Source organism: Mirounga leonina, unplaced genomic scaffold (genome assembly GCF_011800145.1).
Source record: "Mirounga leonina isolate KUSES-001 unplaced genomic scaffold, KU_Mleo_1.0 Mir_93, whole genome shotgun sequence".
In the NCBI taxonomy this organism is placed as follows: Eukaryota; Metazoa; Chordata; class Mammalia; order Carnivora; family Phocidae; genus Mirounga; species Mirounga leonina.
Genome location: NW_023270854.1, coordinates 36,184,642 through 36,205,718, shown reverse-complemented (window position 1 = coordinate 36,205,718; position 21,077 = coordinate 36,184,642). Strand labels below are relative to the sequence as shown.

Genomic DNA, 21,077 nt, shown 5'->3' with positions numbered 1-21,077 from the left:
CATGTGAAAAGAGACTTTATCTGACTAGTATTTAGGTGAACCAATGGCCATCATATCTTCTGACCCAGCTTTCTCAGATATTGATGCTGGGAGTGCACATTGCTACAACCTATTTTGGATGAGCTGGCAAATAAAAATGTGCACATCATTCCACTCTGTAATTTCTCTTTTAGGAATTCAGACAAAAGAAATAAAAAGCACCAGAATATATAAGATTTTTTGCTGTTGCAAAAATATACGTACTGACCTGGAAAGGTCTGTGGTTAAGGAAAAAGGCAAGTTATATAGTAAGGGACTTTCTATTTTTGGTTTAGCTTTTTTTGTGTATGTTTTGGTTTTTTAGTGTGTGTGTGTGTGTGTGTGTGTGTGTGTGTGGTGAGAGGGGATTTATACACACTCATCCATTTCCTTACGTGTGGACATAGAGGAGAAGATACCCAACTACTAAATGCTGATCAGTCACAGAAGTAGGATGGGAAGGTGAGAAGAGCAGATGTAATAACTTCTCTTTTGAAAAATTAAAATATGTCTATACAGATGTAAGTATATTTTTCTCTTTACAAACTTCTGTACCATTTTGACGTAGACAGGCCAGGTCTGAGGACCCAGAGGCTAAGGATACCTCTTGGTAAGAGGATCCTTGGCTTTGTGCAGGAGAGCAATCAGGAAGTGGGAAGTGAAAGCAGAGTTTATTGAATAGTGTAAGTGACAGAGTATAGCAGATGGAGAGTCTGGGAGACTCAGAAAGGAAAGGAGAGTGAGCCTCTTCATCACTTGGGGTGAGGGGTTCATTTTGGAAGGCGGTCCAGGGTACATGTTCCTTCAGGAATCCAGGGTAGGGTCGAATTCAAAGGTGAGTGACAGGTGAGTAATAGGTGTTATTTCATAAGTCATTGAAGGTGGGGGTATTGATGCCAGTGTTGGGTGAGGTTTGTTCAAATCTAATGTCCTGGAACATGTTTGAGATTCAGTTCTTCTTAGATGTTATCAGGTATTTGGATGCCTAGGACAAAACTCAAAGAATGATTAACTTTCTTGCCTCCCCCTTGGAGTGGGAACATAGCTTCTTTGGTTTATTCAGAAGCAAGGTGAAATATAATGAGCAAATGGGGCCTTGCAGAAAAACAGCAGAGATGGAGTCTTTCTAAAAATGGAATCCTTTTCAGTTTCCCTATCTCAATTTGAGTCCTTTTGGATATTGAAAATGAAGGCTAAATAAGGGCCTAGTCTCCAGAGTTTATTTTTTGAAACTCTAACAATTCAACAACAAACGGCAAACAACCCAATTTTAAAATGGGCAAAGGACTTCAATAGACATTTCTCCAAAGAAAATATACAAGTTGTCAACAAACACATGAAAGAATGCTCAACTCATTATTCACTAGGAAATGCAAATCAGAACTATAGTCACACTCATTAGGATGGTTAGAATAAAAAATAAATTTAAAAAAATAAACAAAGGTGGAAAAAAATGAGGGTTGGGGCAGATGTGGAGAAACTGGAATCCTTGTTAAACATGGAATTACCATATGACCCAGCATTTTCACTCCTACGTGTTTATCAAAAAACAAACAAACAAACAAACAAAAAACCCCAGAAAACAGACATGTTCCTAGCAGCAATATTCACAACAGCCAAAAGGTAGAAACAACCCAAATGTCCATCATGGATGAATGGATAAACAATACTTGGTATGCATACAATGTAATATTCAGTCATAAAAGGGAATTAAGTTTGATATAAGCTACAAGGTGGTTGTACCTAAAAAACATGATACTAAGTGGAAGAAGCCAGACACAAAGATCACACCTATGATTCCATTTTCAAGAAATGTCCAGAGTAAGCCCATAGAGCCAGAAAGCTGACTAGTTGTCGCCAGCGGCTGGGAGGGAGGGGAGAATGGGAAGCAACTGCTAAACGGGGATGGGGTTTCCTTCTGGACGATAGCAATGCTTCCAAACTCCGTAACAGCGCTGTTTGCGCAACACCGAACTGTTAACTTTCTGCCGTGTTCCATGAAGAACGGGGAAAGAAGGTAAGCTGCTGGCTCGTGCACGGACAGCCCTGCTCTTCCCTCCCAGGCCCGCGGCCGCGCCACCGGCGGCCTCCTTGCGGGCCGCACACCGCCTGCCCGGCCCCAACCAACACCCCGGATGGAGAATCTAGAAGGCGACGTGGGCTGAGGAAATGACAACAGGGGTACCACAGAAGACGCTATCAGGAGCGAGAAAGAGAGGCTGGCCGAACTGCCCCGAGCGGACGTCGCCACCCCAGCTGGTCACACTGCTCCGCGCAGGCGCAGGTCTGCGGCGGGTCCGCTCGGGCCCGCGGGGACGGGGCGGAGCCTAGGGGGCAGGGCCGGAGGCGAGGGAAACCGGAACTCCTCTGCCGCGGGCGCCGGTTTCCGGAAGGAGCTTGGATTCCGCGGTCCAAGTCCGGCAGCCTGCGAATCCGGCTTCCGGAGACTCCTCTTGTCGCTCGGCTTATCGGCGTGGGGGTGGCGGTCACGATGAGGCAGAAGCACTACCTTGAGGCTGCGGCGCGGCAACTACACGAGAGCTGCCCGGGCCAGGCCCGCTATCTCCTGTAAGAGAGGGGCGGGAGAGGGGAGGCGGGCGGCTGCGGCGGCGGGGGTCTTCCCTCCTCCCTCACCGGTCTCCTTCTCCTTTCCAGCTGGGCCTACAGTTCGTCACACGGTAGGGAGAACGTCCGACGCTTGTGGGTCAGGCTCTCGTCGCCCCGCTCCCCTGCGTTCCGCGCAGCGCTCAGGATGACGCAAAAGAGAAATCTCACGGACCCACTGCTCTCATACAACCCCCTAGTGGCTTCTGTTTCGTGAAAACTCCCAAATTCCCTGGACGTCTTTTCTAGTTACACTCACTTCCTTGGTGACGGCTTCTCATCCAGTCTCATGGCTTCCAAATTTATACCCCCAGCCAGGACTTCGCCCCATTCTAGGCTCATAGCCAGATGTCTTCTTGACACCTTTTGAATGTCTGTCAGGCCAAAGCTCGAGCTTTACCCCCCAACACAGTCCTCCTCCGGTTCTTCCCAATTCAGTAAATGGTAATTCCATCCTTAGAGTGAACTCAGCCCCCCAAACCCTGGGGCCATTCGTGACTCCCTAATAGCCTCCCTCCCCAAGCCACTGGCCAGCAAATACGCCTTTTGGCATATTTGAACCTAAGCTGCTTCTCACCAGTTCATCTTAGCGTCCTGGACCGAGTCAACGGCTGGGTTATTGCCAGCAGCGCTCATGCATTTCTACATCCATTCTCAATTGAGCAGCCATGTGAGCGCAGGAGAAACCTAAGCTTGATCATGTTCCTTCTCTGCCACAAACTCTCAAATGACTTCCCATGTCAGAGTAAAAGTGAAAATCTTTTTTTTTTTTTTAAGTGAAAATCTTTGAAAAGGACTACGAGGCCCTACATCAAAAGCCCACATTCCCTCTCCGACCTGCTCACTCAACTCCAACCACTGTTAGGCCTCCTTGCTCTTTCACAGCCTCGAAGTTGCCCTTCCTCTGCCTGGAACTCTTAGCTCACATACCTGCGTGGATTCCTTCCTTGTGTCCTTCTGCTCTCTACAGATGCCCCGCCACAAAGCCTTCGCTGGCTACCTTAACTAAGACCAGGGCAGCTCCATTGCTACTCTTTATCCCTGCCTTTTTTTCTTCCCCGCGCTACACATTTGGTGTTGCTATATTTACTTTCTGCATGAATTGTCCTTTATTCACTGTTCTGTCTGTTGTACCCAGAACTGTGCCTGGCACTTGACAGTCACTCAATTAATATGAATGAATTTAACATTTGGCAGAAGTGAGTTACAAGCATGGTCCTTAGTTGTTGTATACTTAGCAGAGTGCTCACTAACAAATAATTGTTGAATAAATCCATGGTGTGCCTACCTTCCTTTCCAGCTGCATCACCCCCACACCCTCACCTTTCCCTAATAGCTGTGCTTTCTTTTTCACTGTACTTCCACCTGAAAGCCCTTTACCAGTAATGGATGCCATCTCCAAGTACAGATGTTTGGAGTATTTGACCTTTGTCAAGCCACTTCTCTTAGGAGTGTTTCGGCGGGTCCATACAGAGTTTAATAGTTTCCAGGGCATTTTAATCATATTCTGTTACATTTGTCACCAGTCTTATTTTTGTCTGCTTAGGGCTCCCCTAGAATGTGAGTTATTTAAAGATAGCAGCTCTTTTACTCCTTAGTTATGACTCCTCAGCCTAACATGGTAGATGGCTGTCTTGATTGCATAGACAATCTGGGGCAAGTCTGTTCTCCTGTTACCTTGTACTGAGAGCTACCTGCAGAAAGCCTGGCCCACAAATCACAAAATTGTGAAAATGACAGTGTAATTTACTGATTCGTGATAAATATGTTTGTAAAATTGGTGAGACAGCTTTTTTTACTTAGTAACAAGTAATGAGTAAGGTAGCAAAGAGTGGGGACTTAACCTGTCTGCTGCTAAAAGGAGTGAATGGATAGAATTACAGTATTTTGCAAAATAAATTAATGCCAATTTGTCTTTTTTGCAAGTTCTCATATTTTGAGTTTGCTTAAAGAGAATATATATCTGTTCATATTAAATAGTATACTTTATCACAGAATATTGGCTGTTTGAGGTAACAAAATTTTCTGATTTGCTGAATCATGAGTTTCATTTGTATTATTTCAGATGATAACATAACTTTTGAAGGAACATGTCCATACTGTTTCCAGTTGCTGGTTTTGGATAACTCTCGAGTGCGCCTCAAACCCAAGTCCAAACTGACACCCAAAATACAAAAACTTCTTAACCGAGAGGCAAGAAATTATACACTCAGTTTTAAAGAAGCAAAAATTGTGAAAAAATACAAAGACTCCAAAAGTGTATTGGTAAGATTTCAATTCCAGTATGTATAAATAAACAAGAATTTTCTTGTACTTAAAATGAGGTTGATTAAGGATCAGGCTACATACAACTCAGAGGTTTGTGATAGTATACATAGATTGTCAATATATATACATAAATTTTTTTTTAGTGATTGATTTTCATCAAAAGTAAAACTTATTTTTAAAAAAATTTTTGATGATGTATAGTTGATATGTTATTTTCAAGTTTACACACAGTGATTTGACAATTATATACATTATGAAGTTCTGACCATGATAGGTCAGCCTCTGGAATTAATGAAGTAAAGAGGTGAGAATTCATTTGATGGTTTTATAAATTGATTTAGACCTATATTTATAGAATATAGAATCACTAAGGTTTTGAAGGGGTCACTTAGATTTTCAGGGATAATTTGCCATGTTTTATTGGAAAACAGCTTGGAGTTCTGAGACAAAAGTTAAATGTCAACTGCTGTTATAAAGAACACTCTTCCAGATGTTAAATGGTATCAGTCACAGTTCCTTTATTCCCCCCAAACATGGTTTTACACTGAAAAAGTAGAGACTTTATTTTTAAAAAGGTGTTTTAGGGGCACCTGGCTGGCTCAGTTGGTGGAGCATGTGACTTGATCTTGGGGTCATGAGTTCAAGCCCCACACTGGGTGTACAGATTACTTAAAAATAAAATCTTTAAAATAAATAAATAAAAATAAAATGTGTTTTAAATTAAATACAAATGTTTAGCCAGTAACTTTTAATTGTAGATTTTCTCATTTTATATTTGTATCTTGTCTGATTGCTGCTGCTAGATTACAGACTCCCTGAGGGCAGCCTGTCTTACCTGCTCGTACCTAGTGTAGTCCCTTACATACAAGAATTTAATGAACATGTAATTTATTGGATTAAATTATAAGAGAAATCAGGCCCAATATTTCTTCTTTTTACGGTAGTTGACTACTTGTAAAACATGCAACAGAACAGTTAAACATCATGGTAAAAGTAGAAGCTTTCTCTCAGCACTGAAGAGCAGTCCTACCACTCCTACGACTAAGCTCAGCCTGAAGACACCAGAGAGAAAGACTCCGAGTTCTGCAAACTTAAATCAGAAGTGTGGTTCCAAAGGCAAGAGCCCAGCCTTGATATTCAGGTATCTTAATTCGTTAAGCTATTTGCATTGCTGGTGTGAACTCTTATTTCTTCTGCTTTCCTCTGTTTAATATATACTCCCTAAATTTGCCACGCAGTTCAGGCCTTGTGCCCATTTTTTTTCCCCTCCATACCCTTTTCTTTAATGTCATATGCTCGTATATCTTTCGTTCTCACCTCTGCTTCTAACTTCCAGCTCTTTTCCTCTACTTCCAACCTCTCCCTTTGCCTGTTCCCAGCTGCTGCTAAATATATCCACTTTATCCCCCCAGCATGTCCCCACAGCTGACTACTCAAACCTGTTCATCCTCCTAAGTTCCTTCTTCCGTCAGTGAACATGGCCTTGTAGACAGTCTGACCTGAAATGGTGGTAGAGTAGACAACTACTCCCTTGGTCCTTGTCCAGTCAGTCGCTAGTGTCTCTCTGTCCTTCCTCCATGGGGTTTGCATCTGTTCTCCTTTTTTCCTCCTGCTGTGTTCAGTCTGTATTCAGCTTTTGCTGGGACTACTACAGTACTTTTCTGCTTCTAGTTTCAAACTCTTCTAGTCTGATAATTTCCCTAAAGCACAGCTCTGATTAGAAGCCTTTACCATCTCACGCTACAGCATGTAGATCAAATGTTCCCGCATGGCTTCCCAGCCCTTCCTACCTGGCACCAGTGCGTCTGCCTTCTTACTTTGCCTTAATTCATCCTATGTGTTAGCAAAACTGAACTGACGTAAACTCAGTTTACTTTCCTGCTCTAAACCTTTGTTCTTGGTATTTCCTCTGTCAGAAATTCCTGTGGAAATCTCACTGAATAGGGATTTGTCAGCTGCTACTAGGTTAACTATATGACTGAGCACTGTACTGTAGTTCACAGTACTTCACTCAGTGTGATAGTAAATTTAGTTTCATAGAAACTGGGAAATGAATTTTTGAACATTTTATACCAAAAGAGAAACTGAGTCTGGTAGTTTCTTGAACATAAACAGCAAAATTCAGCAAGGACTGAATTATCTGTTTACTGCATTGAGTTTTTTATATTGGGTTGACATTTATAAAATTGGATAAGAACTAAAATTTCAAGTCTAGTTTTCTCTATATTTTGATTTAATTATTTTGATATTTGGCATGATAGGAATTCATAGAAGTTTCTACTTTATTGGATTAAATGTAGATAAAAGAGAATTTGGCATATTTAAAATAATTCACTTGCATTTAGTCCAGACTGCTGCTTAGATATATGCAGGAATGAGAGATATTTCATATTTATTGTACAGATGGGGAGTAGAAGAGGGATCAGACTTGACAAAACCTAATAAAGTTTCGTGGATGTGGAACACAATTGGAGGGCATGAAATAGAAGGAAACAGAAATACACACATAGCAGCCTGGGAATCATTTATCCAGCGAATATTTTTAGAAGGCCTTTTCTGTGCCTGGCACTGTTAAGAAGTAGCGGAATATACAATTAGTAGTATAAAGTCTGCCCTATGGAGTTCAGTTCTAGGTGGGGAGATACAGTGGAGTGGCACCTGCATGTTCTTCATTTTTGAGAGAGGAAGTGGTTTTGAGCCATGAAGAAATAGGTTTTTAAAGTCCTTAGAATTGTCATGAATCTTGATGTCAGACTTAAAGGGAACTCAGGCCTGATGACACTTTACCTTTAACCTTCTTCAGGTGTGATAGAAACTTCCAGAACCACCCAGTGACCTCCTGAATGTTGCCTAAAGCCTATGTAGTAAGGTGAATGCTGGGTTCAGCCACTGCTCATTTATGGCCATAATACACAAGAGTAGAAAAGGATTCTAGTAGCAATTATTTAGGCTAAGCAGGAAAAGCATTTTTTAAACTTACCAGTATACCTAAGTGTGGTTTTATGTTTGTTTTCAGGACACCTACATCTGGACAGTCAGCACCCACTTGCTCCTCAAAGAATGTGAGCAAAACAAAGAAGCACTTCTCTCAACTAAAAATGTTGCTTAGTCAGAGTGAATCCCAAAAGAATTCAAAGGTGGACTTCAGAAATTTCTTACTATCTTTGTAAAGGATGGGCTGTGAAAATAAATGTTTAATGCAATTTCTGAAACTAAAGTTAGTCAGAAAAACATCTTTCTTAAAACTTTTATTTATTCTGGGGCACCGGGTTGGCTTAGTCAGATAAGCATCTGCCTTCGGCTCCGGTCATGATCCCAGGGTTCTAGGATGGAGCCCCACGTTGGGCTCCCTGCTCAGCGGGGAGTCTGCTTCTACCTCTCCCTGCGCTTGTGCGCTCTCTCTCTCTTGCTTGCTCGCTCTCAAATAAATAAATAAAATCTTAAAAAAAAAAACCCCAAAACCATTTATTTATTCTTTAAGTACATGGAACCTGAGGTCCACGAACAAACTTTTCTGGGCATTTTTCAGTGTTTATGGAGAGAATACCTCATGAAAATGAATAACTGAAACCTGCCTACCTCACAGGTGGTTGTGAGGATCAAAAATATGGGAGAGGTCCTTGTAAGTAGCAAAGCTATTATGGACATTGAGTGGTCATATTGTTTTATCTTCCCTTAATTAGCAGTTTGCATTATGTCATTTTCTTTCATAAGGAAATTGAAACCTTAATGAGAGGGCCTGCTCACTCCTTTCTAGGCGTCTTCTGCTTTATTGCTAATTCAGAAAAAGGATCACGTATGCCTTGTTTTTCCACAATCATCTGCATAACTGTATTAGTAAAAGCTGAACATTAAAAAATAAAAGCTGAACATTCCTCCTGTTTTGCAGGCAAAAGTAAATATATGGAGCATTCTTAATTGTAAATCATTCTGATACCCCAGATTTCATTTTCACAACTTTCTATTGTTCCTAGTAATATTTTATCACAAGTGGCATTTTATTTGCTCTGGTGAAGACTTATTTCTAGGTCTAAAATTTAGAGCAGAATACAACATAGGAACAGTTTAGCTACGTTAAATCTCTGGAACATAGATACACTAAAATGATAGGCTAGGGTTGTATTCAACCTGTCTTTTAAAAATTCCTTAAATAATTTAGATACTTTATAAACTGTTTCCAAACTCTCTCTGCTGTTTAAAAATTTAAAACTTAAACTTCTCCCTTTAGGGCTTGGCAAACTGAAAGGCCAAGGTTATTAACGAGTTGGTCTTGTAGTTCTATGAAGTGAAATAATACTAACAGTGCCAGCATTAGAGAGGGATGGCAAGAGTCATCATTCTGAACTTCTTTAGCCTGTGAGCCATAGGTGAGGGAGCTGGGCCTTCCCAGTGTGTACAGGGCATCTAGCACAATACTTTGGTCATGGTACCTTACCTTTCTGGCTAACTTCTCACTGGAGTATCTGTTTTTCTCCTTGCTCTTCTGTTTGCTTACCACTCTCCCTTATCACCCATAGTGAGCTCTTTATAGTTCTTAGGACATACCATTTTCTTGCCAGTTTTGGGCCTCTGCATGGTTTTGCAGACTGCCCTCCACTCCAACCCTACTGCATTATGAAGGGCCACTTTATCAAAGTGCTGGTGACCCTGTAGTTTCCTGCTTCTGATTTTGTCCCCAACTGCCTGTGAGCTCTTTGCAGGCCTACATGATCTCATTTGCTGTGGCCCAGCACAGCACAAGCTCTGCAAATATCCCTAAACCACTACATTTACATTTGAATTCCTTAGCCCGCTTGTTACATACCAGATTTAGAACCAAGGTCCTTTCAGCCACCTGACTGGGAAAAGGATAAAAAGTAGTAAAAGCAAGAACTTCTGGGTGGGAAGTTACTCACATTACCTCAGTGGCAAATGAAAAATACCATGGATTCTTGACTTTCTTTTCTGTTTGGCAGAAGGGTTTTGGGGCATCTTTAAAGAGAATACTAAAATAACACTGTGGGCATAAAGCTCCGAAGAAAACCTAGAACTAAGTCTTCATAACCTCGGATTAAGCAATGGTTTCTTACCCATGACACCAAAATCACAAACAACAAAAGAAAGAATAGATAAATTGGAGTTCAGAATTTAAAACCTGAATGTTTCAAATGAGGACAGCATCAAGAAAATGAAGAGATAACCCACGGAGTGGGAGAAGATGTTTGCAAATCATGTATCTCTTAAGAGGCCTATATCCAGGAGTAGGAGAAACTTAAAAATCAATAATGAAAAGACAAAGCACAGACAAAGATTCTGAGCAGACAATTCCCCAAAGAAACAAATGGCCAATAAGCACATAAAAGATGCTCAACGTCTTACATCTAATATTAGTCATTAGGGAAGTGCAAATCAAAACAACGAGCTACCACTTCATACCCACTAGGGTGGCTAAAATCACAGACAGTAACAAGTGTTGATGAGAATGTGGTGAAATTGGAACTCTGACACACTGCTTCTGGGATTGTAAAATTTGTGCAACCATGTTGTAAGAATTTGATAGTTCCTCAAGAAGTTGAGCATAGCATTACCATAGGACCCACAATATCACTCCTAGTTATATACCCAACAGTACTGAAAACAAAATCTTGTTTATGAATATTCATAGCAACATTATTTGTAATAGCCAAAAAGTAGAAACAACCCAAATGTCAACCTAACTACTGAATGGATACCTAAATATGATATATCCATATAGTGGAATATCATTCAGCCATAAAAGTGAATTAGTGATACATGCTAGAACACGGATGTACCTTGAAAATATGTTAATTGAAAGAAAGTAGACACAAAAGGCCACATAATGTATGATTCAATTTATAAGGAATGCTCAGAATAGGAAAATACATAGAAATAGATTAGTGGCTGCCTGAGGCTGAGGGGGGGCGGGGAGAGGGAATAACTGCTAATGAGTATGGAGTTCTTTAGGGTGATGAAAATGTTCTGGAATTAGCAATGGCCACACAACTCTGAATACTAAAAACCACTAAAGTCTACACTTTAAAAGGGTGAATTTTGTGGTATGTGAATTTTATCTCAGTAAAGCTGTTCTTAAAAAAATGAAAATGAAACATTTCCTAAACAGATTACAGTGTAGATACTCAGGATTAAATGAAAATGATAGTCTCGTAAAGAGAAGCAGCAAACGTGCATTTGTGCAGCTCTAACTCCTGGACGTCCATCCCATCACCATAGGGCTTGTTCATACACTGATATATTTACTGGGGTGCTTCCTGAAAACAGCTCCACTTAGCTCTGGGCTCTTTGTCCAGTCCGGGGATATGGAGCCTGGGACACGTGACCAGAGCACCACTGACCCTGGGGGCTGCAGCAACCCTACGCTAAAGGCAGCCATTATGAGGATGAAAAAGAGGCCCTCACCATCCAGAGAGGGACAGGGTGGGCAGAACGCTGAGGAAGAAAACCTAATCAGGAATGGGTGGGAAAGGGGCAAGAGAGTTAATGATTGCCTCATTCGTGTCACAAAGAACTTTGGTGTCACATAGTTGATGACAATCTGTAGGCCACTGTTCTCTCCCTCAGCACAGCCCCTTGGACTTATTTGCAGAAAGCACAATGGTGACTTTTAACAGTGACCACTACTCAGATTTTAGAACTCTTGAGTAATATTCCTAGGTGGCTCACCCCTGAGAGGGACAGTGCCAGTGAATTAACTGGGCTCAAAATGCAATTGCACATTTGAGACATCACTCTGCTTCACAGCTGAGTTCTCTCTCTTGCTTCTCTCGCTAGAGGAGCCAGCCTTCCTCCTACCCAATGGGCCAGTCTGCCCATCTAGCCTGGATGCCACCCCTGCTCTGACTCAGGTCAATGCAATAGTCCTGCCTTTTCCTTCATCTTCAGCTTCTTCCTTTCCTGGATCCTTCCCTTCCCCACATTTTCTTTGTTCAGTAAACCATTTATTGAAGTGTAACACCCACAGAGAAATGCTCAAAGCTCTGACCACAAGCCTGGGTCGGATGCCTCTGGTGGACTTGTAAGGTGCCCTTCCTGCCTGCACACAGCTCTTCTCACACAGAGGCCTGAAGAGACTTGTCAGTCCGAACTCTGGGGGTGCTGCAACCCCAGGTATAATTCAGGTAGAAAGTGTTCAATATGCTTCTATCTATCCTGGGACTAAACTTACAATTAAATATAAACAGGAATTTTTATGAATAAAAATAAATTTGTATAATAATATTACTTATTTGGAAAGAAAATACCAATTTTGGGGCACCTGAGTGGCTCAGATGGTTAAGCATCTGCCTTCCGCTCAGGTCATGGTCCCAGGGTCCTGCCCACATCAGGCTCCCTGCTCGGCAAGAAGCCTGCTTCTCCCTCTCCCACTGCCCCTGCTTGTGTTCCCTCTCTCGCTGTGTCTCTGTCAAATAAATAAAATCTTTACAAAAAAGAAAATACCAATTTTTCTTTTAAAAGACATTATGGAGACAATTTTTCCAGAGACTACTTGCTTTAATTAGTACAATTTTTCTTTTCTTTTTTTTTTTAAGATTTATTTGAGAGAGAGAGAGAACGTGAGCAGAGACAGGGACAGAGGCAGAGGGAGAGAGAGAATCATCAAGCAGACTCCCCAGAGTGCAGAGCCCGGCATGGGACTCAGTCCCAGGACCCTGAGATCATGACCTGAGCCTAAATCAAGAGTTGGCTGCTTAACCAACAGAGCCACCTGGGCACCCCAAACAATTTTTATTTTCTATTTGGATGATTAAATTGTTATATCTTGGCCAGTGAGAGCCCCTTTTAAGTTGGCTTTATTCTTGCGACCCCATGAGAACTTTGAAAGCATCCTTCTTGCTTTCTTGCAAAGAAAGTTCCAGGACCATCTTCATTCTCTCAGGCCTAAGACATGGAAGCTTCCACTCTCCAAGAAACCCTGCTAGTTTCAAGCAGAAAGTAGTGATGCCAGAGACAGGATGTTGGGGATATTTTTACTGACGGATAGTAATGGTACTGCTACCAGACTTCTCCAGAGTAAGATCTGGAAAAGATGAATTCTTAAAAATCCTGAGTTCTCATATTTAAAATTTACTTCTCACATTACCAAATGTCCACTTGAATGTTCTAACCCTTCAACCCAATGAAAGTATTCTTTATAATGTGATAAACCATACTACTATTCCTTTAATTATAATTCTTAATTCTGACCAAAAATGACCTGTTTGGGAGGCAGTACAGCCTACTGGTTAAGACTGTAGTCTTTGCGGTAGACTATGACATTTAATTAACTGTATAATCTTTGGCTTTCTTAATTCCTGAGAGTCTGTTTCTTTCTATGTAAAGTGACAATAATAATAGTACTTACCTGATAAGGATGCCGTGAGGACTCAAGGAGATGGTACAGGAAAAATACCCAGAAGAGTAGATGGCATACTGAAAGTGCTCAAGCAATTTGTCCTATTATCATAATTGATCCCAAAAAATCTATAAAATATGAATATCAACACTAATAAAAAAAACCACCAGAAGAATAAGATCTAGCATTACCCTAGGGTGGCTGTCCTTTGAACTCATTTGTAAAAAAACTGTTGCAATTATATTGACAAAGACTCTCCTCTTGACCAAACTTTACACAGGCTTTTCTGAACCCCAGTTTTGACTAGGTGTCCCCCTTGGGCTCTGTCTTCCACCTGCCTAGCCTAGATTTAGCAAGAATCTTGCTAGGTCAGTTTAGGGAGAATTCCCCCACCCTTGACATCTGATCACCCTGGCCTGCCTTCAGCAAGAATCCCCTCACCTTTGATGTCTCCTCTTAGTAATTTCCCACCCCATTGACCCCCTCACTCTGTTCCTTGGCTATAAATCCCAAACTGTCTTTGACATCTTCAGAGTTGAGCCCCATCTCTCTCCCCTATTGGGATAGTTTTGATACATATCACAAAAGTCCTGAATAAAAAGTCTTTCTTACCCTTTTGACAGGTGTTAATTTTTTTCTTTAATGATATCAACACTTGTCTTAATATATCTTCAGTCTAATTGTTTAAGTTCTTATTCAATTCAAGGCGGTTTGATGTTCTAACAAGTGACAGACTTTGGCAATTGATTCCTTGAGGTGGCCTGTAAGTACTGGAGATTAAGGGAAGCCTGTTCTATGAACTCACTTTGTGAAATGCAGAAAACCCAAGCGGTTCAATCTCCAAAGTTATGCACAAGGGGTCCTTCCAGCCTCAGTTGTGTCTTCCTGAGGTGGCTCAACCCATAGTGGTAAGTACAAGATTTTTATGCCCAAGTTTCTCTGGAATAATTCCAAATCACCTTTTACTTTTCTCAAAGACAGAAACTGTAGCAACACTTTTGGAATTAACATATTCTTTTATAAATTGGGCATCCCAAAATGTTAGTTTTAAATCTTAGGTACAATTATCAATTGTCATTGAAGTTAATAGACAAAAGAGAATGCAGTAGTACAAGTGTTTAAAGTATACAGTTTTTATTATATTCAATTAAATCTTGTTAGGCCCTTTTGTTTTGATATGAAATATTTTAAATTTATCTTTTCAGACCAATTAGCTTTTTAGAGAATATTTTACTAACTTTAGTAAGCAATTACACACACCCACACACATCAAATGTACACATAATTTACAATATTTAAAGAATGCCTTTAAATCCTTAACTTTTAGAAATATAAAATCTTCAGATCTATCATTAAATCATACTAATTTCAGATCAGTTATTTCATCGTTTCATTTTGAACTTAGGAAAAGATCACACAAAACTCATGTAAAAGATTAGATAGTGGTGTTAAGTATCTATGTTTGGGCTTTTGTTTCAGTATCTTGGAATTACATTTACAGGATATAGATCTAAATTCTCCCTGTATTAGTTAACTATAATACAAGCTACTTTTTTCATATACCCTCAGGAAAACACCAAGCAGGATATCTGGTATTTAAATATAATTATATGTGACTAATAAGAAGAGATAAATAGAAGTTTTTTAGGTTAGGTCTAAAATTATCTTTTAATTTTTTAAATTTTGTGGCCAAAAGCAGGCCTAATTTATTTATTTCCTAGTGACAGTTTTTATCTTTTTTTTTTTTTAAGATTTTATTTATTTATTTGAGACAGAGAGAATGAGAGAGAGCACATGAGAGAGGGGAGGGTCAGAGGGAGAAGCAGACTCCCTGCTGAGCAGGGAGCCCGATGCGGGACTCGATCCAGGGACTCCAGGATCATGACCTGAGCCGAAGGCAGTCGCTTAACCAACTGAGCCACCCAGGCGCCCCAGTTTTTATCTTTTTAAAATCAGTTTTATGTTGCAGTCCCAAGTCAATACAAGCAATGTTTCTGAATTTTATTGATTTAGTTTTTTAAATTTATTTATTTATTTGTCAGAGAGAGAGATCACAAGCAGGGGGAGCGGCAGGCAGAGGGAGAGGGAGAAGCAGGCTCCCCGCTGAGCAGGGAGCCCGATGCCGGACTTGATCCCAGGACCCAAGCCGTAGGCAGACGCTTAACCGACTTAGCCACCCAGTGTCCCTCTTTCTGAATTTTAAATATGTACTCTAACTTCTGCCTTTGGGTTGATCAAATACTTGACTTTTGGACAACTGGAATATAAAGGAGTAGTTGGGTAGCCTTCAAGCTTCTGTTTATTTTTTATTTATTTTATTTTTTATTTTTCAAGCTTCTGTTTAAAACTCTAATGTGGACTTCTGGATTTTGCAGGGAGCATACGCCTCTGCTAAGATTCTGCTGAAGTGCTGTGTTGTTTCCTCATATCAATTCAATAAGAACTTCACTATGCCCATGAACTTCAAGGATACCTCTAAGATGCACTATCTTGTCTAGGAAAAGTGTCCTCATTAGAGAGAATGGTTTATCTAAAATATTGCCGGCATACCAATTCTGTTCTAAAGAATTTATAAACTTTCTCATCAGTCTTAATATATATGCACCAAATATGCTAATATTCCAAGCATTTCCCTGAAAACTACAGTTCTTAAATTCATGAGAGAAAAACACCCAGATTTTTTTTTTTTACCTGGGGGAATTCAATAACCTCAATTAATATGAGAGCCTTCAGGCTCACATAGGAGTTATTAACTCCAATAAAAACAGGAGAATACATCCCACCTAGTCAGCCCTTAGGTTAAACTGTAAACAGAACCCTCACTCAAGTCTTTATAATAAAGTCCAAATCTGAGACACAGCCAAAGCTGGGTGAGAGATGCTCCCCCAAGGAGAATTCAGATATTTTCCTTCAGCTAGTACGCACTTCTGGCTATGGCTTCAGATATTTACAGTCAGAAGTGGCATTCCTCAAATTACATGGTCAGACAAACGTAGGTGTGGTGTCCGCCCGAAAGTAAATCTAGTCTTTTTACCAGTGAGAACAAGTGGCATGGTCCTTGGTCTACAGTTCAGACAGACAGTCTGTCCCATTGTCCCTTTGTCAAATACAGTCAGTCCCAGTCATGGCAACAAGTATAACGAAAGAAGTTAGATTGCCCATCATGTTTCATTTTCATGTGCGAGGGTCTTTATTTTACTGGTCCATACTCTATTATTATAATTGATTTCAGATATGGAGCCATGTTCTAGCCATCGCAGCATTTCATACTACATGAACAGAATAAAACTATCGCCTTTTAGCCACAGAGAAAAATAAATACACAGCTGTGGCTTGGGGGTGGGGGATGGGAGCACAGGGAACAATTTTAAAGACCGTTTCTGTTGTTTGACCCAAGCAGCATATACTTGAAATCGGGCAACTACATTGTTCTTTAAAACCTAACCTTTCTATCCAAAAGAACTACTCTAAACTTAGCCATGTTATTCAACATGAGTAAGATTAATGCCTTCCGATTTCCACTGAGCAAAAAGTATATTTATATAGATTATCCCATTAGTTTTTCATTTAATTCATCAGCATTGTTGAAACATAGGTAAAGAACATATTTTTAAAAATCTTTTTCATTATTTTTTCGATCCATGGTCAGTTGATCAACCTTTAGAGATGAGTTCAAATGCCATTCATCTTTTCTGTAACATTTTTTCACACCATCACGTAAGACTTATATTACAGTCAGTGTCTCTCTCCCACATTAGATTCTGAGTTCTATAGGGCAAAGCTGTATCTTTCTCATGTTTCAATTATCTCAGCTTCTGGTATAGTATTAAACAATGCATATTAATGCATTCATTCAAAAACCACAGAAACTATATTTGCTTTATTAAACGGAAAAGGGGTATTTATTTAGATATATTAACTGGGCTTCTGACAACTTAGGTCCATAAAATCTTGAAAAGCTGAGGAAGAGTTCTGGACTGGGTATTCTTAGGAAACTACAAACTCTGAGAACATATTCCTCTTACTGGTTACTACATTTCAAGTTCAGAATGGTGGCACCATTCTTAAAACTGAAGAAGCATTCAACTTTTCCCCTAGACACATAGCAAAGAAATGTATTTCAATTCCTGTTCCAACCCTAGTCAATGGGTGATGGCTGCACAAAGCTCTGATTTTGATGAGGCTTCATAGAATTAGAGACCTCTGCCATAAGCAAGAGACAGAGAAACTTATGGGGAAAAGGGCATGTATGACATATACTTGTCATTCTTGCTCCAAAGAAAAGGTGGCATGGTTCAGACAAAATGAAAACTTGCAGAGTTCTTTGATAAACTACCTTCAAGGATCAGAAGCACCTGATGATAAAATTTTGAGTTTATAACTAAATTTTATTGGCTCTTATTGACTACCTTAGATGGTATATCTTTCTAGAGAGTAAGACTAATTTTTTTAAACTGCTGACCTCTGGGAACAATCAATGAAATCAGGTTTCAGTTTTATCTTTTAAGAAACAAAAGTATATTGTACAGAAGCATTCTTAGAGAACATAAAATACAAATTACCATTTCATTAAACAAGTCTATACATCCTTAACACTGTATTTTAATAACAAATGAGGTTTCTAACACAGTAAAGAAGTTTTAAAATGCCTACAGAATGCTATCACATCCATATGATGCACTGACTAATGTAACAAAAATAGAAACCAAATCAAAGTTGAAAGTAAACATGAAACAGGAATATTTTAACCAAATGATGCTTACTACTGGCACTACTTATAATAGAAGTAACTACTTAGAATTTGTAAAATGACAGCAAACAAGCACTTAGTAAATCTCATTGTATCTAACCTCATTAGAGTATTCAAAGGTATTAAGGGGCCAAAAATATATCTAGTGAATATTTAATTTCACATATTCATATTCACATATGACTAAGTAACATCTGATAATAAAATGGCATACTTATTGCTCTGGATTATTTTAAAGATTTTATTTAAGAGAGAGACCGCGCACACATGCGCACGAGCAGGGGAAGGAGCAGAGGAGAGGGAGAGAGAGAATCTAAGCAGACCCTGTGCCCAGAGGGTGGAGACTAATGCAGGGCTCCATCCGACAACCCTGAGATCATGACCTGAGCGGAAACCAAGAGTAAGACTCTTAACTGACTGAAGGCCTACGCTTAACCGACTAAGGCACCCAGGCGCCCTGCTCTGGGTTATTTTAATTAGCAGTTGTTTCACTGTATAACTACGAGGATTTTTAGACTTATTTAAATAACATAGAGCTTTTAAAAAATTCACACTGAAAACACTTTATATTAAAAAAGATAGGTTTGGGGCGCCTGGGTGGCTCAGTCGTTAAGCGTCTGCCTTCGGCTCAGGTCATGATCCCAGGGTCCTGGGATCGAGCCCCGCATCGGGCTCCCTGCTCGGCAGGAAGCCTGCTTCTCCCTCTCCCACTCCCCCTGCTTGTGTTCCCTCTCTCGCTCTCTCTCTGTCAAATAAATAAATAAAATCTTAAAAAAAAAAAAAGGTTTGGGGCACCTGGGTGGCTCAGTCAGTTAGGTGTTTGCCTTTGGCTCAGGTCATGATCCCAGGGTCCTGGGATCAAGCCCCGCATTGGGCTCCCTGCTCAGCGGGGAGCCTGCTTCTCCCTCTCCCTCTGCCTCCTCCCCCTGCTTGTGCTCTGTTTCTCGCTTTCTCTCTCTCTCTCAAATAAAATCTTTAAAAAAAAGATAGGTTTTCTGTTTAAATATTATTTTCAAGTCACATGCTTTGAAAGATATTAACCTTAAAAAAAGTCTATGCTGTAAGAAAAAATCATGCCTTAACCAGTCAATAAGCTCAATCACTAGCAGTTAGCTTTTTATTGGTTCCTGGTGGGGAAAATTACACCCAACTGGAAAAAAGAGCTTTATGCTATTGATGTAAAATTTCACCACAGCTGTAACTGTTCTGTTCATCAATGGATATAAAAGCAAGAAACCAAAGATAAAGGAACTAGATTTTTCTTCATCATTCTAGCCAAGACATAGAGACTAGCAATTCAAACGCGGAGAATGTTAAGCCAAGCCCTAATAATGACATTTGTTCAGGCTAGAGTATTTAGTGTTACCAGCTAGATAGGAAAAGGAACTGGGCATGAAGCTTACCTGAGATCCCGCATAGCTCAAACACCAGCTCAAAAAGAAGAATGAAAACAGTTTAATTTCCCTCCTCTAAGCACACTCCAGCTGCAGTATATAACCAAGGCACCACTTCCCACCTTAGGGCAGTTATAACTGGATTACACAAGGATTTCCCCCCCCAAGTTTATTTTTATTATTAATACACAAAGAGATTTTAAGAAGAATTCAAACACCATCAGTAGCGCTCTGCTATTAACTTGATCCCATAAAAGTACAAGATTGTCTAATTTAAATATCAAGAGCTGGAAAAAGGAGACCATAAATATTACTGTATTAATGCATGATTTAAAACCTCTTAAAATCTCTCATTTGGCTTGTATTTCCATGAGTAAAATGGAACTTTTTCCTGAACAAAGAAACAGGGCTTTAAAAAGATGATAAATTTAACCAAACAATACCAGTACAACTGACTTTTTCTAGACTATCTGAATTAGCTAATGGCTCTGCATAACAATTTCACTTAAATTCAAATATTCTGTTTTATACCTTTTCCATGGTGCATGGAATTCAAATGTGAAATGTATAATTCTAAAACTCATTTCACATTCCATTTTAAGTCCATTATTATTAAGATAATTATCTTTACCACAAAGATACTAAAAATAGTTTCCATTTTTGATGTCATTGAACAGTTGGAAATAAAATCACAGGGATTTCAGCAGCAAAAGTAGCTAAACCTGTGGTGGTTTAACTACACCAAGGGCTAGTGAGTCTTTTAGATCCAGTAGATGATGGCCAGACCCCAGACTGCATTTCAGTTTCTCCTTCACTCTACGTACCTCTGAAGAATTGCAAGACATGCACTAGACAGAGAAATGAAATAAGGAAATATGGAAGAATTTGCCAGGGTAGAGTGGGGCTCATTAAGACTTGAAAGAACACAGATGAAAAGCATTTCTTGGCTTGTCAAGAAAGCACACTTTTTTTTTTAACAGTTGCTTTTGTTGGAGCAAATCCTCTCACTCCCTCTAACGGTTTCTCACAAATCTCTGAGGTAAAGTGTTGGATGCCTGGAACAGTGACGCACAAAGCAAACCTGGAACCTGAGTGTGGGTCGGAATTACCTAGAGGGCTTGTTAAAAAGATATATCGCTGGTACCCATCCTCTGATTTTTCGGATTCAATAGATCTGGAGCCCAAGAATTTGCACTGCCAAGTTCTCAGCTAAGGCTAATACTGCTGGCCTACAGAACCACTAACTTAGAAGAAATATGCTAGTTTAAAAATGAAAGTAAGCTTTGGGCAATTCTAAAAGTTGTCACTGTATTTCATTCCCACTGGATTGTAAACTCTTTGAGAGAAAACATACAGTTGAATAATATCTGTGTATCTCAAAAGATTTGACATCAACTGTCTAGAATATCCTTATCAATAGTTCATTCTAACTCTACTTTGTTGATGTGAATATAAGTACTGCTTTGAAAAAAAAACAAATGGAAATCGAAGTAGGAACTTGCGCAGATATTTGTACACCCATGTTCATAGCAGTATTATTCACAACAAAATGTGGAAGTAATCCAAGTGTCCATCAACAGACAAATGGATAAAAAAAAAATGTGGCATATCCATACAATGGAATATCATTCAGTCTTAAAAAGGACACACGCTACAACATGGATGAACCCAGAAGACGCTATGCTAAGTGAAA

The 21,077-nt window shown here is 39.8% G+C and overlaps 1 protein-coding gene across 4 annotated transcripts; it reads left to right on the top strand.

The window, feature by feature from the left end:
- Window positions 1–2,364: 2,364 nt before the first annotated feature.
- Window positions 2,365–8,111, top strand: CUNH18orf21 (chromosome unknown C18orf21 homolog). 4 transcript variants are annotated; one of them, XM_034995770.1, is made up of 5 exons: window positions 2,369–2,586; window positions 2,674–2,696; window positions 4,688–4,887; window positions 5,835–6,031; window positions 7,907–8,111. In XM_034995770.1, the coding sequence occupies exons 1-5, from the start codon at window positions 2,510–2,512 to the stop codon at window positions 8,058–8,060; spliced, it is 651 nt and encodes a 216-aa protein (XP_034851661.1). In that variant the 5' UTR covers window positions 2,369–2,509; the 3' UTR covers window positions 8,061–8,111. The 4 variants fall into 4 exon arrangements, 2 of the variants coding, with proteins under 2 accessions (XP_034851662.1, XP_034851661.1); XM_034995771.1 differs by lacking the exon at window positions 5,835–6,031 and having other exon boundaries at window positions 2,365–2,586; XR_004677581.1 differs by lacking the exon at window positions 2,674–2,696 and having other exon boundaries at window positions 2,399–2,586.
- Window positions 8,112–21,077: the final 12,966 nt, after the last annotated feature.